The sequence below is a fragment of the Notamacropus eugenii genome, chromosome 4 (assembly GCF_028372415.1).
Source record: "Notamacropus eugenii isolate mMacEug1 chromosome 4, mMacEug1.pri_v2, whole genome shotgun sequence".
In the NCBI taxonomy this organism is placed as follows: Eukaryota; Metazoa; Chordata; class Mammalia; order Diprotodontia; family Macropodidae; genus Notamacropus; species Notamacropus eugenii.
Window position 1 is genome coordinate 356317501 of NC_092875.1, and position 14582 is coordinate 356332082.

General features: G+C 34.0%; 1 protein-coding gene across 1 annotated transcript in view; it reads left to right on the plus strand.

The window, feature by feature from the left end:
* ADCY2 (adenylate cyclase 2) overlaps positions 1–14582 on the plus strand; it is a 523876-nt gene that overhangs the window by 408356 nt on the left and 100938 nt on the right. Inside the window, exons 10-13 of the mRNA XM_072605397.1 lie at positions 556–732; positions 2301–2344; positions 4794–4874; positions 13770–13839. Coding sequence (XP_072461498.1) covers positions 556–732; positions 2301–2344; positions 4794–4874; positions 13770–13839 — 372 coding nt within the window. The remainder of the gene's footprint in view (positions 1–555; positions 733–2300; positions 2345–4793; positions 4875–13769; positions 13840–14582) is intronic.

Sequence of the window (14582 nt, forward strand, 5' to 3'; positions counted from 1 at the left end):
AGGGAGAATATGATTAATTTTAAATGGTGAATTTGTGTTCTGTAGAGTCTTTTAAAAAGCTAGTTTTTCAGAAATGGTCATGCCAAATTGACTAAAAATTTTTATTATTATTTTGGTGCTTGAAAGGATACTTTTCAGTTTCCTTGAAGCTTTCTTCATCTAAAACATCTAACTTCCTGAAGGTTCTAGATAAATTATATTTTACTATATCTTACTGTTGAAAGCAGACAAAGTGATTAGAAGCCGATTTACTTAAGTAAATGGAGATGTGTCTTCAGCTGGGTTTTAAAAATATATTGTATAATATATATTATATAGTATAGTATTGCATTGTATAGTATATATTGTATAGTATTGTGAAGTATAAAAGATATTAGCCAAGAAGATGGTGGAAAAGACAACTTTATTTAAGATATTCATTCTTAAAGAACTTTGTAAATTTAAGATATTCAATCTTAAAGAACTTTGTAAATGTCATTAGATATGCCATAATATATAAATGAATCTAATGCTTTGGATGTGCAATGTGCTTGCTACTTTATTTTTTGCAACTAGGGAGAAAGACGAAGTCCTCAGCACCTCTTTAGACCCAGGCATACCTTAGATGGAGCCAAGATGAGAGCATCTGTCCGCATGACCCGGTATTTGGAGTCCTGGGGAGCAGCCAAACCCTTTGCACACTTACATCACAGGGACAGCATGACGACAGAAAATGGCAAGATCAGTACCACAGTATGGACTTTTTTATGTCACTTAAAATAGCATAATTATGAGAGGAAAATATATTTTCCCAATATCAAATGTTTCACCTTTCCTTGACATGTTAACTACAGTCCATGTTAGAACATTTTTAATTTCCTTTTCCATAGTGATCATTATAGATGGATAGTTTGTGAATTAACACTAAATCCTGCATTCTATGAGTTTGGTCCTTCAGTGACTTTAGTGTCTAAATTCAAATGGTCTCAACTTTTTTATTTTTTATAATAATACTGAATCGTTTTGTTCTGAACATAGCAACTAAGTCTCAGTCTCATGCACCAAGTGGAAGGGAACCATCTCAGTAAAAGGAGCAAAAGGCATGAAGCCACTTGTGTGTAAACCACATCAGGGTACCATATTTTCATTATCAATATCAAACAATCCTCACTACCAAGAAGTGTTTCCATATACATAGCATATACATACATACATATATAAACATATATGTCAACATATACATCTATATATACCTATTTATTCACATACTGCAATTTTTGCATATCTTTTTTATATTTGCATATGTTAATAAGTCATCTGTGGACTTTCCACATTAAATTTATAGGACTAATTCAACAAGCATTTAATAATTTACTGTGTTCAAAGGATTATGCCATATGTTAGAAGCCATTTATAGCTTGTTGAATTTTCTAATATAATAAAAACAAACTCTCCATTTTTGGCATGACATCTCATACTGTCGCAGTGGCTCTTGTAGGCCAGAGTCACATTCCATGTAGAACAGCAGTCTCTTCACTGTTACACAAGAGCACTATGCTCCCCACACTTCATTTCTTGGCTTTGATGAAACTGTGGAGTGGAATTGGATAATCAGTTTCAATTGAATGATTGAGTCTGCTCACTTTGGTTTCATAAGAAGTTATAGGATTTTACTGATGAGACACAGATCTAACAAGAGATTGTCATGTTACCTTATCCCATGTGGTTCTGTTCATGTTATACTCTGTACCCTCATCTGTATTCTGTCATTTCCAAGGGCCTTTTTTCTTTTTTTCTTTAAGTCTTGTTGAACTGTTTGATAGTCAACACCCTTGTTGTCAAACCTGTTCTTTGGCAGATTTTCAAAACGTGTTATGTATTTATGTTTTATGCTTGAAAAGTATTTTCATTTTAAACAAAATCCTTTAAATATCTGTCTAACCACAAACCTAATAAAATTCCAGTCAGATTTAATCTAACCATCGCTGTAGAATTAATTGCTTGGGACAAAACCTAAAAATGACTGGATGAAATAGAAAAAGTTGTAAAACCATCCTGTTTTTTTATGATCCAGATGTTTGCAATTATGTACACAAGGCATATAGGAAATTCATTGCATTTTTCACTTTTCACTTGGCTGTCAAGGTGTTGAAAAACCATGTCATAGACAGTTTTGAAGGATGAGTCTAGTTGTCTTTAAGAACTATTTTTCAGCTACCTACAGCTTTCACTGTGAAAGCAGCTAGTTATGTGGTGTTTATGTTGTTGTTCCACAAATTATATCATAAACTATGACTAATATATATATTTTTCCCCTCTAGGATGTGCCAATGGGTCAGCATCACTTTCAGCACCGCACATTAAGGTACATCTTACCGTATCAAATAAGTATAAATGTAGTGCTCTCATATTTCTAGAAAGTACAATCCATTGTCATCATTTTAAAAAAAAAGCTGGTTCCTAAAAGAAATGAGTCTTTTGGAGTGCTTTCAGTTCTGAAAACAAAATAACTGTTTAATATCATTTCAATGAAGAAATAATATTGATAATATGCCATTATAAAAACTTCATAGGATATGTTGAATAGAACTATGTTGGAATGAATCCATAACTAATATATGCATTTCTTCCTTCTAAGATTATTGGAGATTAACTCCATTTTATTCTGTGTGTATACATACAATATATACATATATACACACCTATACAATATACAATGTATACACTATATATACACAATATATATGATATATGTACTATATTTATGTATGTGTATATGTATGTGTATAAATATGTCTCTGTGTGTGTATGTGTAGAAGAGAGAAGAGAGAGACAGAAAGAGAGAGAGAGAGAGAGAGAGAGAGAGAGAGAGAGAGAGAGAGAGAGAGAGAGAGAGAGAGAGAGAGAGAGAGAGAGAAACATAGTTATATGTTATCTCCCCCATTGGATTGTGAGCTTCTTGAGGGCAGGATTGTTTTTTGCCTTTCTTTGCCCATCACCTAACACAGTATGTCACAAGCAGTAGGCACAAAATAAATGCTTGTTGGCAGCATTTAGTCTAAAGAATCTTCTGATAGAGCAGAACCCAGTCTCATTGAATTTTCTCCCATAGAATGTAAAATACTTTAAGGCAAGTAATGTTTTATTTTTTTCTTTGTAATAAATTTAAAAATATAAAATAAAATGAAATAAAACCAATCTTATGAAAGTTTTTGCTTTAGATATATGTATGTATAGAGAGATTATTATTGTTTAGAGAAAATGGGTAGTGGTGAAAGGGAGGAAAATCTATAGATGAGGGAAAAGGGCAAAGAGAGATGGATAAGATGGTGTTCTCTAATACTATTGAAATAAATGATAAAAACATTCATAAATGTTTCATAAGAGAATAAAACAGTTTATCCATTTAATTAATAATAGTGTTGTAAAGTTGTAAATAGTGGCAAATTTTATATTAATACCTCAAGCTACACTATGAATTTTGATTCTAATTACATGACAAAATATTCATTCAGTAACCAAACATTTATTCAAGTTCCAGAGAAGCAGCACATTTATTTTCCCAGTTATCACTAGAGTCCTCACTAATACTGTCTGTCACTCAATGCATGTAAAAGTTAAGAAATGCTAATGAAAACTCTGCTTTTTAAAGGCATTCTGCTAGGGGTCTTTAGCTTAATTCAAATGAGCAATTCAAAGTCCAAGTTTTCCTGCTGTGAATCATCCACATAATAGTTGTCAATGAACACTTCAAAATAACTATAGTTATTAATTTTCATGTGTTGAGTTTTTCAAAGGACTTTATAAAAACATGCTATAATCACAAGGTTGTTTACTTCCAAGATCAGGCTATTAAATACGGGATTATTTCTGAAAAGCTTTCTCTGACTATTTGAAATTCATGCTTCTGAGTTGGGGGGGGAGGGGCGAGGAATGAGATGGGAGGTAACGGAATGGGGCAGGGGGAAGTATAGGGGGATTGGTTCGGATTTGATTTTTGATCAGCACAGAAAATTCCCATAGTCTATTGAAAATAGTTGTTTGGTAAATTAAGTGAGTTAGCCATGATATCAAAGCTAGTAAGCTTTAGCGGTAGAATTTCAAGCCAAGTCTTCCTAACTCCAAGGGTAGCTAGTCCTCTGTCCATCATGGGATACTGCCTCTCAGGTTGAGATTGAAGATATCTAAAATAAGAAATTACCTATGTAATTTCTCTGAAAACTGTACCAGTGAATAATGAATAAGACCAGTCAATCAAACTCACCCCAAATTTGTGAGAAGCATCTAATATAAAATGTTTTCCATATAAAAATTAGATTCCTCTTTATCAAATAAAGTTGTGACAAGTCAGTAAATCAGGGAAATACAAAGCTCTTATACAAGTGAGTTCTAATATGTAATCAAAACTTTTCTCAATTTGTACGTTTTCTGCAAACCTTCCAAAGTATCATCTTTCAGTTTTGTTATTTAATGTGCAACATCAATTGTTAAACCTACAATTGTGGGGCATATACTGAGACCAATTGTTTATTATTGTTGTTCAAGTCATTTGCAGTCACATTCAACTCTTTGTGATCCTATCTGGGGTTTTCTTGACAAAGATATTGGAGTGGTTTGCCATTTTCTTCTCTACTAAGACCAAAACATCCACTAAATTTAATAATCCTTGATGTTTGTACTGTGCTGATAAAATATCCTGATGATCTACAGAATTTTTTTTATGAAACTGAACAAGAGTTTTGGTATCATGTATACAAAGGCAGAATGGTTCTTCTTTAATATTAACTTCTCAATGATGCTTCTTTTTCCTCTAGAACCAAATCACAGAAGAAAAGATTTGAAGAAGAATTGAATGAAAGGATGATTCAGGCAATCGATGGAATCAATGCTCAGAAGTACGTTGCCATCTTCCTTTCTCAAGTCTGTTTACCTTTACTCTTATAGAAATTATATCCTTTTGTCTTTTTGCTGACGTTGTTATTTTTCTCATTTTTTTAAAATTTGTCCTCCATTTGTCATCACTCCTTGGGAACATCTGTCCTTACAAAGTCATATTTTGTGTATCCCATTTCCCACACTTCTCCCTTGTAAATAACATCTTACATCTTGTTTTTTTAGCGTTTTAATTTCTCCTTACAAAATATGCTTTGCTGTAAGTGTGTCACTGGCAAGATATAAGAAAAATCAACAAGTAACATTATCAGATTGATAAGGATTATTTGAAAAGTTCAAAATGGTATTCATCTGAAACCACATTTTTTAATACATGTATTTATATAGGTGGTAATATAGCCTTCAGTGGCTGACTGCAAGCCATACTATTTAGAAACTGCCGGTTCTGAGGCTAAAGAGAAGAGCAACTATAGTCAGAGAAGGGAAAAGAAAAGAAAAAAATATCAGATACATTTGTGGAGATTGAACTGGTTTGCAGCAGTTAAGATGAGGTGTTTTGTGGCAGGGGCATGAAAACAATATTTATCATATGTAACAATTTATCAAAAATTGACCAGTCCAGCAAAGTCTCATTACTCCTTACTAAATAATAAAGAGACTACATATTTGGCCAGGGTAAAAAGAATAATGTATCATTCCAAGAATTCAACCAACTTTGTGGCTTTTTTTTCGCTGTTCACCCATGTCTAACCCTTCCTATTCCCACAGATTGCCAGTCCGTCCACTATCTTCCACTGTCTCCTAAAATCTATCAGATCTCATGCTTATTATTCCCATGATACTACCTATCCTTCTCATTTTCTGATGTCCCCTTTTCCTTTTGCCTTCAATCTTTCTAATATCAGAAACTTTTCCAGTGAGTCCTGTCTTCTTATTATGTGGTCAGTGTTTAAGATTCAGCTTTAGTATTTGACCATCCACTGAATAGTTTGAATTAATTTCTTTAAGTATATATTAACTGAATTGATCTTTTTGCTGTCCAAGGGACTCTCAAAGGTCTTCTCCAGCACCACAATTCAGAAGTGTGAGTTCTATGGCACTCAGATTTCCCCACAGTCCAACTCTCATAGCCATACATTGCTACTAGGAAAACCGTAACTTGACTATACAGACCTTTGTTGGCAAGGTGATATTTCTGCTTTTAAGTATGCTGTCCAGATGTGCCATAGTTTTTCTTCCAAGGAGTAGACATCTTTTAATTTCATGGCTGCAGTTGCCATCTGCGGGCATCTTTAAGCCCAACACTGTAAAACCTGACATCACTTGTTTTTCGGGAAGTGATGGACCAGTTGCCATGATATTACTTATTTTGATGCTAAGTTTCAGGCCAGCTTTTGCACTCTCCTCTTTCCCTCTTATAAGACATCTTAATTCCCCTTAACTTTCTTCCATCAGAGTGGTACCATCTAAATATCAGAGATTATTGATATTTCTAATAACAGTCTTAATTCTGGCACTTGATTCATCCAGCCTGACATTTTACATGATGTATTTTGCCTCTGTTAAATAAATAAGGTGACAATATAATAGCCTTGTTGTATTCCTTTTCCAATCTTAAACCACCCAGTTGTTCCATGTTTGATTCTAACTGTTGTTTCTTGGCCCACATAGAGGTTACTCAGGAGAAAAATAAGATGATCTAGTACTCCCATGTCTTTGAGGACTTACACATTTTGTTGGGATCTATGCAATCAAAGGCTTTGGTTTAGTCAATGAAGCAGAAGCAGATTTTTTTTTCCTGCAACTCCTTTGCTTCCTCACTTTCTCCATAACCTACCAAATGTTGGCAATCTGGTCTCCATTTCCTCTGCCTCTTCAAAAACCAGCCTAATTTGGTAATTCTCAACTTCTATATTGCTAAAGCTTAGCTTGCAGAATCTTCAGCACAACCTTGCTGGTGTATGAAATGAGTATAATTGTTCAGTAATGTGAACCTTCTTCAGCATTGCCCTTCTTTAGACTTGAGATGTAAATTGACCTTTTCCAACCCAGTGGTAATTGCTGAGTTTTCCAGATTTGCTGGCATATTGAGTGTATCACTCACTTTAACAGCAACATCTCTAAGGATTTTAAATAGCTCAGTTGGGATTCTGTTACCTCTTCTGGCCTTTTTGTTAACAATAATTCCTAAGTCCCATTTCACTTTATTCTCCAGGATTTCTGACTCTAGATCAATAGCAGCTAATTTGTCTGTAGCATAAACTTTAAATACAAAGGTCAACTCAACATAGCAAAATTCTCAAGGCCTATACACTCCTTTCTATATAATATTTTTCAAGTTAGTTTAAATCGGAAAAGTACAAAAGAATAATTAAGTACCTGCTATCTTCAAAATTTTAATGAGAAATGTGTTAAACCTCATAAAATATACTACTGAGTGGATGCATCATCTCATACATTTGCTCTATATGGTTTCTTTGAGTCACTCAATTGCCAGAAAAAATTTTAAAAGACTGATATATATGATATGGAGGGAGGGATTTAGTCAATGAACCACAGACAAGAATAGTTCCTTCCCAGTACTGTAGAGAGTGAAAGGAAACTTCTGGAGAACATGAATATCTCCAGTTTCACTGGCTGGTTCTTTGAATATAAAAGAATAAATTAAAACTCCACAGGCAGCACAAATATGTCTTAATATACACAATGACAAGAATCTACCTCTTTAAACTTTTGGAATGTTCATACCAATTAATGTAATTCGAAAAAGAGATAAATAGTTCTTTAGTTAATATGGCTTTTCTTTATTTTTATGGTAATTGCTTTCAAAGTCTGTTTGCTTTGTTCCATTTAATATGCTAATGTATGTCAGTTAATATTTGCAAGTTACAACGTGTTCTTATTCTATAATGGATCTTTAATGTTAGAATAAATATTTAAGTTATAACTTCCCAATTAAGTCCCACAAATCAAATAGAAAAAGACATTGCACAGTCATTGAATAAGGAAAGAAAAGGCAATAAAATGGAACCTACTGTGGATATTTCTCAGATTAGGTTCAATTACTTTCTGTTATTACTGGAAGAATTTTTAACTTCTCTTGTCCTTTTACATGACTTTTCTGATTTTACTTGTGGTTTTCCCACCTGGGAATTCATGAATATCTTCTTCAGCAAGAACCTTATGCCATGTGTATAGAAGATCAAAACAGCTGCTTGAAGAGTAAGAAAGTATATTATCCAGATGTTTTATCTGCATAATACAAAGAAATAGACATTTGCAAGTACACTGTGTGAGATCACACATATTACTGATGCCAAACTCTCTACTACTACAGTTATTTACAGGGGTTTTTGACCTTCAGATAATTCTTAGCTCATATGACATTACCCTGGTCTGATTCAGAAAAATATATTTGTTAAATTGTACTCTGACACTATCCAGTTTCTATAATTACTACAGTTCAAATCCTACTACCATAAAACTCTAGGGACTGTACAAATTACTTAATTGTACTAACATTTTTTCCAAGTAATACTTGAAATAGAAGGGAGCTGTGATATAATAGAGCAGGCTGTGAAATCAAGAAAATGTGTATTCCAGTCCCACCAATGACACATACTGTCTGTGTGTCTCCAGGCAGGTCATTTAACCTCTCAGAACTTCTATTCAACAATGAAAGTGTAATTTGCAGAATAGCTGTTAATCTGCTTTGTGAGGGCTAACTTCCTTAGCTGATAGAATTCTCTACCTTAAAGAAATCACAGATTTCCCCTTCCCCCAGACAAACAAACAAAAAATAAAATGTTCAAATGGATCATTAGCTGAATTTTACACCTTTTTATTTGAAAATTTTTATGCTAATGAAATTAAATATCACAGATTTTTTGTAGCTCAAAGGTCAGAGGGTAATACGTGTATTTAACATATTATTCTTAAATCTGCACTATTGGTTGACTACAATGTCATTTTCCTCTAGTCTTCCTTTCTCTGTAATTTCTTTGATAGCTAGTTGTTGTTGTCTGTCCTTTGTTCTTGAAGAGAACCATGATTTCAGAGAGATGATGCCAAGACATGCAAGTGAATTAGAGTTAGGAGGGAAGGCAAAGTCACCAACCTTACTTTCTCCTCTGGAGCCATCTTGGTCCAGTGACCAAGATAGAGATTAGGATAACTGGAGGTGGCTCAGGATGCAGGGGAAGATCTTGGCCTTTTCAAGCCAAGGTCTTTAACATGTCTCAGGCTGACTGAGGCAATGCTCATTCAGTGATTAAGGCTTAATATGAAATGAGGCCAAGAATATCCTCTTTACCTACTCAAAAAAAGGAGGGGATCTGAGAGGGGAACACCCTCAGGGTTTCTTGCCAAAACAGAAACAGTTGCTGTTTCATTCACTCTGAGCCAATCATGGTCCAAACAACGAACAAGTAGGGCTTAGCCTGGGACCTATTGTTGGCCAATCAGTAAGAGTCAGAGTGGTTTGGGGTTCAGGCTGTTCTTTAAAAAAGAAAAAAACAAACAAAACAGATTTATTTTTACAACAGTGGACTTCTCTTTAATTGGACCTGTTTGTTTTCTATATATCTCTTCAAAGTCTTGCATTCTGTGAGTTTTCAAAAACATTTGTAATTTTAACAATAACATTTATAGAGTTCTTTAAGGTTTGTAAAGTTTTTTACATATATTGTATTATATTATCCTCATAACAGCCCTGGAAGATAGGTACTATTATTATGCCCGTTTTATCCATGAGAAAGCTGAAACAAACAGAGGTCAAGTGATTGGCCCAGAGTCACACAGCTAGTATATGAGATACAATTTAAACCCAGGTTTTTCAATTCCATGCTCAGAATTCTTTCCACTTTTTTACCTAAGTGCTTACGTTTTATAAAGTTGTTGACCAGTTGTTGTTTTTTTATGTCCTTCCCAAATGCTAAGAACCTAAGGAAACAAAGTACAAGTGCTTACTTAGAATTAAGTGACTTCTTATCAAAAGGAGAATGGAAAAGTGGTGTAGATAAACCTAAGATTGGTGTTTGTAGACTAAATCTGAAGTGGAGTCTCCTCAATGTCCCATCAACAGTTTGCCACATCAGGACAGGAATTAAAAGTGGTTTGTGTCATCATGGGGGCACTTTTTCTGTTTAAGATTATATGCAAAATTTTACTTTAAATCAAATCAAATATATTAAAAATCAAAATATATTAAATCAAACATATTAAAATATTAAAAATTAAATTATATTAAAATCATATTGTTTCAATCATATTCAGTTCAATTAAAAATATTAAATATATAAATATATATTGCAAAGCTTCTGTACTCAAATACCTTGATTTATTTTCTTGGCACACAGTAGATGCTTAATAAATTCTATTTCTTGAACACATTTTCTTTCTTGTTTCTTGCCCAGTGCTACTTTGAGCAACCTTTCTCAATTCCTAGAAGCAGGATTTGTATCATTTGAAATCATACATTTTCTTAGACAATTGAAAATATAGCAGCAAAAGGATAGCATGAATAGACATGAAACAGCAATTGTTCATGTGAGGTAAAGAGTTAGCAATTTGGAAAATATACTTAAAAGCATTTCAGATCCTAAGGGCTATTTACATATGTTATTAGTGTTACTCTGATAAAGATTTTATAGGTAAGAGAAATTAGATATATCTATTGATAGCTATTAAGCAACTAGCAAACATATGTTAAGCAGTTACTATGTGCTAGCCACTGCCTCCTGATCACCTTGTCCTGGTATTTGTTCCCAATCATTTGATACTTTTTTTCCCTTCCTTCAGATATTTATAAGAATATCCTTCAAAACCCTTTTAATTCCAGAACCTCCAGAAAGGATTCCCTTGGTTTGGTTGGTTTGGTTCAGATGTTCTTCCTTGCTTTGAGTTCCATATGGTCATATCTCTTTCTCCATTTCTGCCCTAACTGCCAGTGCCAGGGCAGAGAACTAAGGAACAGAGGGACAGGTCCCTAGAAAAGGATATTGTGTATGTGGAGGTTGTGAAGAACTCCACTGAGTCTGAGGGAAAGAGCATAGTACCCAGTTGGGGTCAGTTCAAACCAACCAAAAGTCAGTCATGGCAGAAACCTAGAGTAGTGAATCTGTGAGGAGACCAAGATAGGGAGAGATTGAAATAACCAAAGAATCCAGGAAAAAATCCCAAAGACTTTGAACATAAACACATAAGTCAACAAGGAAAACAGTAACAACAATGGGAATGAGACTTCTGGATCTAGTAAACAAGTTCAGACATCTATGAATAAATACTGAAAAATAAAGGAAAATGATCCAACACTTCATGAAACACGGGACTTTGCAGAAACTAAGGAGAACATTGAATTACAACATGCTTTTAGTAAGTGGTTTAAATACAATAAAAATTATGGGTAGAATTTATGTTCTATGCAGCAAAAATAATGAGCAGAAGACAAGATATCATATCTGGAATGGCAAGTCTCAACAAAGAATAAAAGAGAGAACAATAGATTAGGAATAGAAATAACAGAAGTGAAGGACAACCTAGAAGAGAAGCAAATAAACAATAACTTAAAAAGAAAATTTGCTCATTATGCTAGCAAAACATACTGTTCTCAATGACAAGATGAGCAGAAGCAATTTAAAGATTCTAGATCTCCCAGAAGAACACAACAGAACAAAAAATCTTATTACAATGAAGGAAATAATATGTGCTAGAATTTTGGAATGTAGAAAATAAAATTCCAAAACTAAAAATAAACAAATGAATAAAAAAAGAAAGCAAAATTCCAATGGAAACAATTTCCAGATTTCAGGGAAAAAAAACAAGTCTACAAACTTCAAAAACAATAAGTTCTATAAACCATCAGGAGAAAGACCTTCAAATACAAAGGAAAGGACATTCAGATAACACAAGTCTATTCTGTACCCCCTAGAAAAAGGAGAAGAGAATGTACAAAGAGAAATGGAATGTAGGATGTAATCCAAGGTGATCTAGCCTGCAAATCTGAGTTTAATCATACAGAACAAAAGAAGGATCATTCAATAATAAAAAAAAAAAGAGTTTGAAACATTTTTAGAAAGAAAACCTGAACTGAAGAGATTATTTATTTCTCAAACACTGAAGATAATAGAAATTCAGGAGGTGTGAATAAATGAAGTCAGCAAGGACAGAAAGAGGAACAAAGTGTCAACAGACAGACCAGTAGCAGATGTCTTTCTAAATGAGTTAGGCAGTTTCAGGACAAAATCTATTAACTATAAATAGAATCAATTAAAAGATGTTACAAAATCAATCTGATCATTTCACCCTCATTGTGTCTCTTGGGACTATTACAGTAACTTTCTTCTTGTTCTCCTAGTCTCAGCTCTCCGCCATTCCAGTCTATCCTTCATATAGCTATCAACCAGATCTTCCTAAACCCCATATCTGATCATATCAGCCTCTATTCACTGTCCTAGTAGCTCCCTGTTTTCTTTAGAATCAATATGAAAGCATCGTAAAGCCCCTCACAACACACCCTTTTCATCCCTGTGCAAGCCTCTTACAATGTACTCCCCTCAATGCACTCTGTGATGCCCTTAATCTGGCCTTGAGTTTCTCCATCTCCACCTCAGAGTATCTTCACTCTCTCCCATGCCTGAAACTGGCTCATCTCCATCTCTTAGTTTCTTTGGATTCCCTCAATTCTCACCTAAAGTCCCGTCTTCTGAAAGAAGCAATTCCCATTCCTCCTTAACGCGAGTACCTTCCCTTTATTGGTTACCTCCAATTTGCTCTGTCTCCATCATGTTTGCACATAGTAATCTTCATCTTGTTTCCCTCATTGGACTGTGAGCTCCTTGACAGCAGGGTTGTTTTTTTCTTTCTTTCTTTACATCTCTAGAGCTTAGCAAAGAGAAGGACTTCATGAGATGAAAATAAGGAGGAAGTGCATTCCAGGCTTGTGGGATGAACCAAAAAGTCACAGAGATTGAAGATGGAATGTTAGTTTGATGAATGGAATAAAAGTCATTTTGACTGAATCACAAAGTACAAGAGAGGATGTAATGTTTAAAAAGGCTTGAAACATAGTTTGAGGCCAGATGATAAAGGCCTTTAAAAGCTAACCAGAGGAGTTATATTTTTTTCCCTAGAAATAGAGAACAAATGGAATTGATTGAATAGGGGAGTGCCATTGTCATATCTGGACTTAGGAAAATCATTTTGCATTAGTGTGTTGGATGACCTGGAACAGTGAGAAACTTGAGGAAGGGAGACTAATTAGGAGGCTATTGCAACAATCTAGCTGAGAAATAATCATGTTCTGCATTGAGGTGGCATTTGTGCAAGTAAAGGGTTCAGATGTGAGGAGGTATGTTGTGGAGGTAGAATAGAACCTGCAAGCCATTTATGCTAACTGGTGGACTCATAACTGTTGTTTTGTAATGAGTGCACTGGGGAATCATTGTGTGCTGAGCAGATTCAGTAGAGAGTACTTTCTCTAGGATCCAAAGATATCCTTCATAGGAGAAAAGTTCTATGTAATTTCAATAAAGCATCAATAATGAAAATCAGAAGTGGTGATTCAAGTATTTTCAATGAACACTCCGTATCCACAATTATCGAATATATATATGTATTTATCTAGGACATGTGCTGGTAAGTACATAAATAAGAATATAACATCAGCAGCCACCCATTACACTGTCAGGATTCTATATCCAAAGTACCTCATATCTATTCCATTCAGTCTTTTTCTTTATTTCTGGCTGACATATTTTATCATTTTAAAACTTTTTTTTTTAAAGTTTAGGAGGTGGAATATGAAATTATTTGATTCTTTTTTAAAGAAGAAATAATGTTTACATATTTTCTGATGGTGATTGTGGTTTATTATGCATCTGTCTTTTTTTTATTTCCAGGCAGTGGCTCAAATCTGAAGATATTCAAAGAATTTCTCTGCTTTTCTATAACAAAACACTAGAGAAAGAAGTAAGCTATTTTCACTTTAAGCCCAACTGGTTTTTTTTTCTGAAATGTTAAAGTCATTTTTAAAAGTCTTTCTGAGGTTTCTTTTCAAGTTATTTGCATGTGGCCTTAAAACTACAGCTAAATATGTCAGAATCGTTCTTGGCTTTTCCTTTCATTCCCCCATGAATGTATTTTTGTTACCATAGGAGACCTGATTTCTTTTACTTTGCATGCCACAATCCACTCTATACTCTGTGCACATCTTGCAAATGATGTTGGCAACAGATGTTTCAGATACTTGCGTCAAGCTAAAGGACTGAGGTCAAATATATATATTTTTTAATTTTCTTAGGAAAAAAATTTAAAACAGAACATCAGTGTCTTGGTGATACATCTGTAGTGTGCCTAAAAAGTATTGGATTTAAATTGTTGTTTAAAACATGTTCTCTGTTTTGGAAAAGAAAAATAAATGTAGTTCACATTCAGCACCTTTCTTAAGAGAATTTAGAACATGTAAATTTTTAACCTTTGTTGGGTTTTATTGATTTCTAATTATGACCCCAAAATTGCAAAGTTTACCTAGCACTGATAAGTGAAATTTTCTTTATCTTTTTGCATGCCAAAATTTAGCATTTACATTCAATGGCCAGCTGAGTATTGGGAATAAGGTGTGGGGCAGGGAAATCTCCCCTCTCCTAGCTGAACTTTATTTCATTTTATCTCCTGATATCTTTTTGTTTTGTGTTGACCTAGAAAAGAGGGTA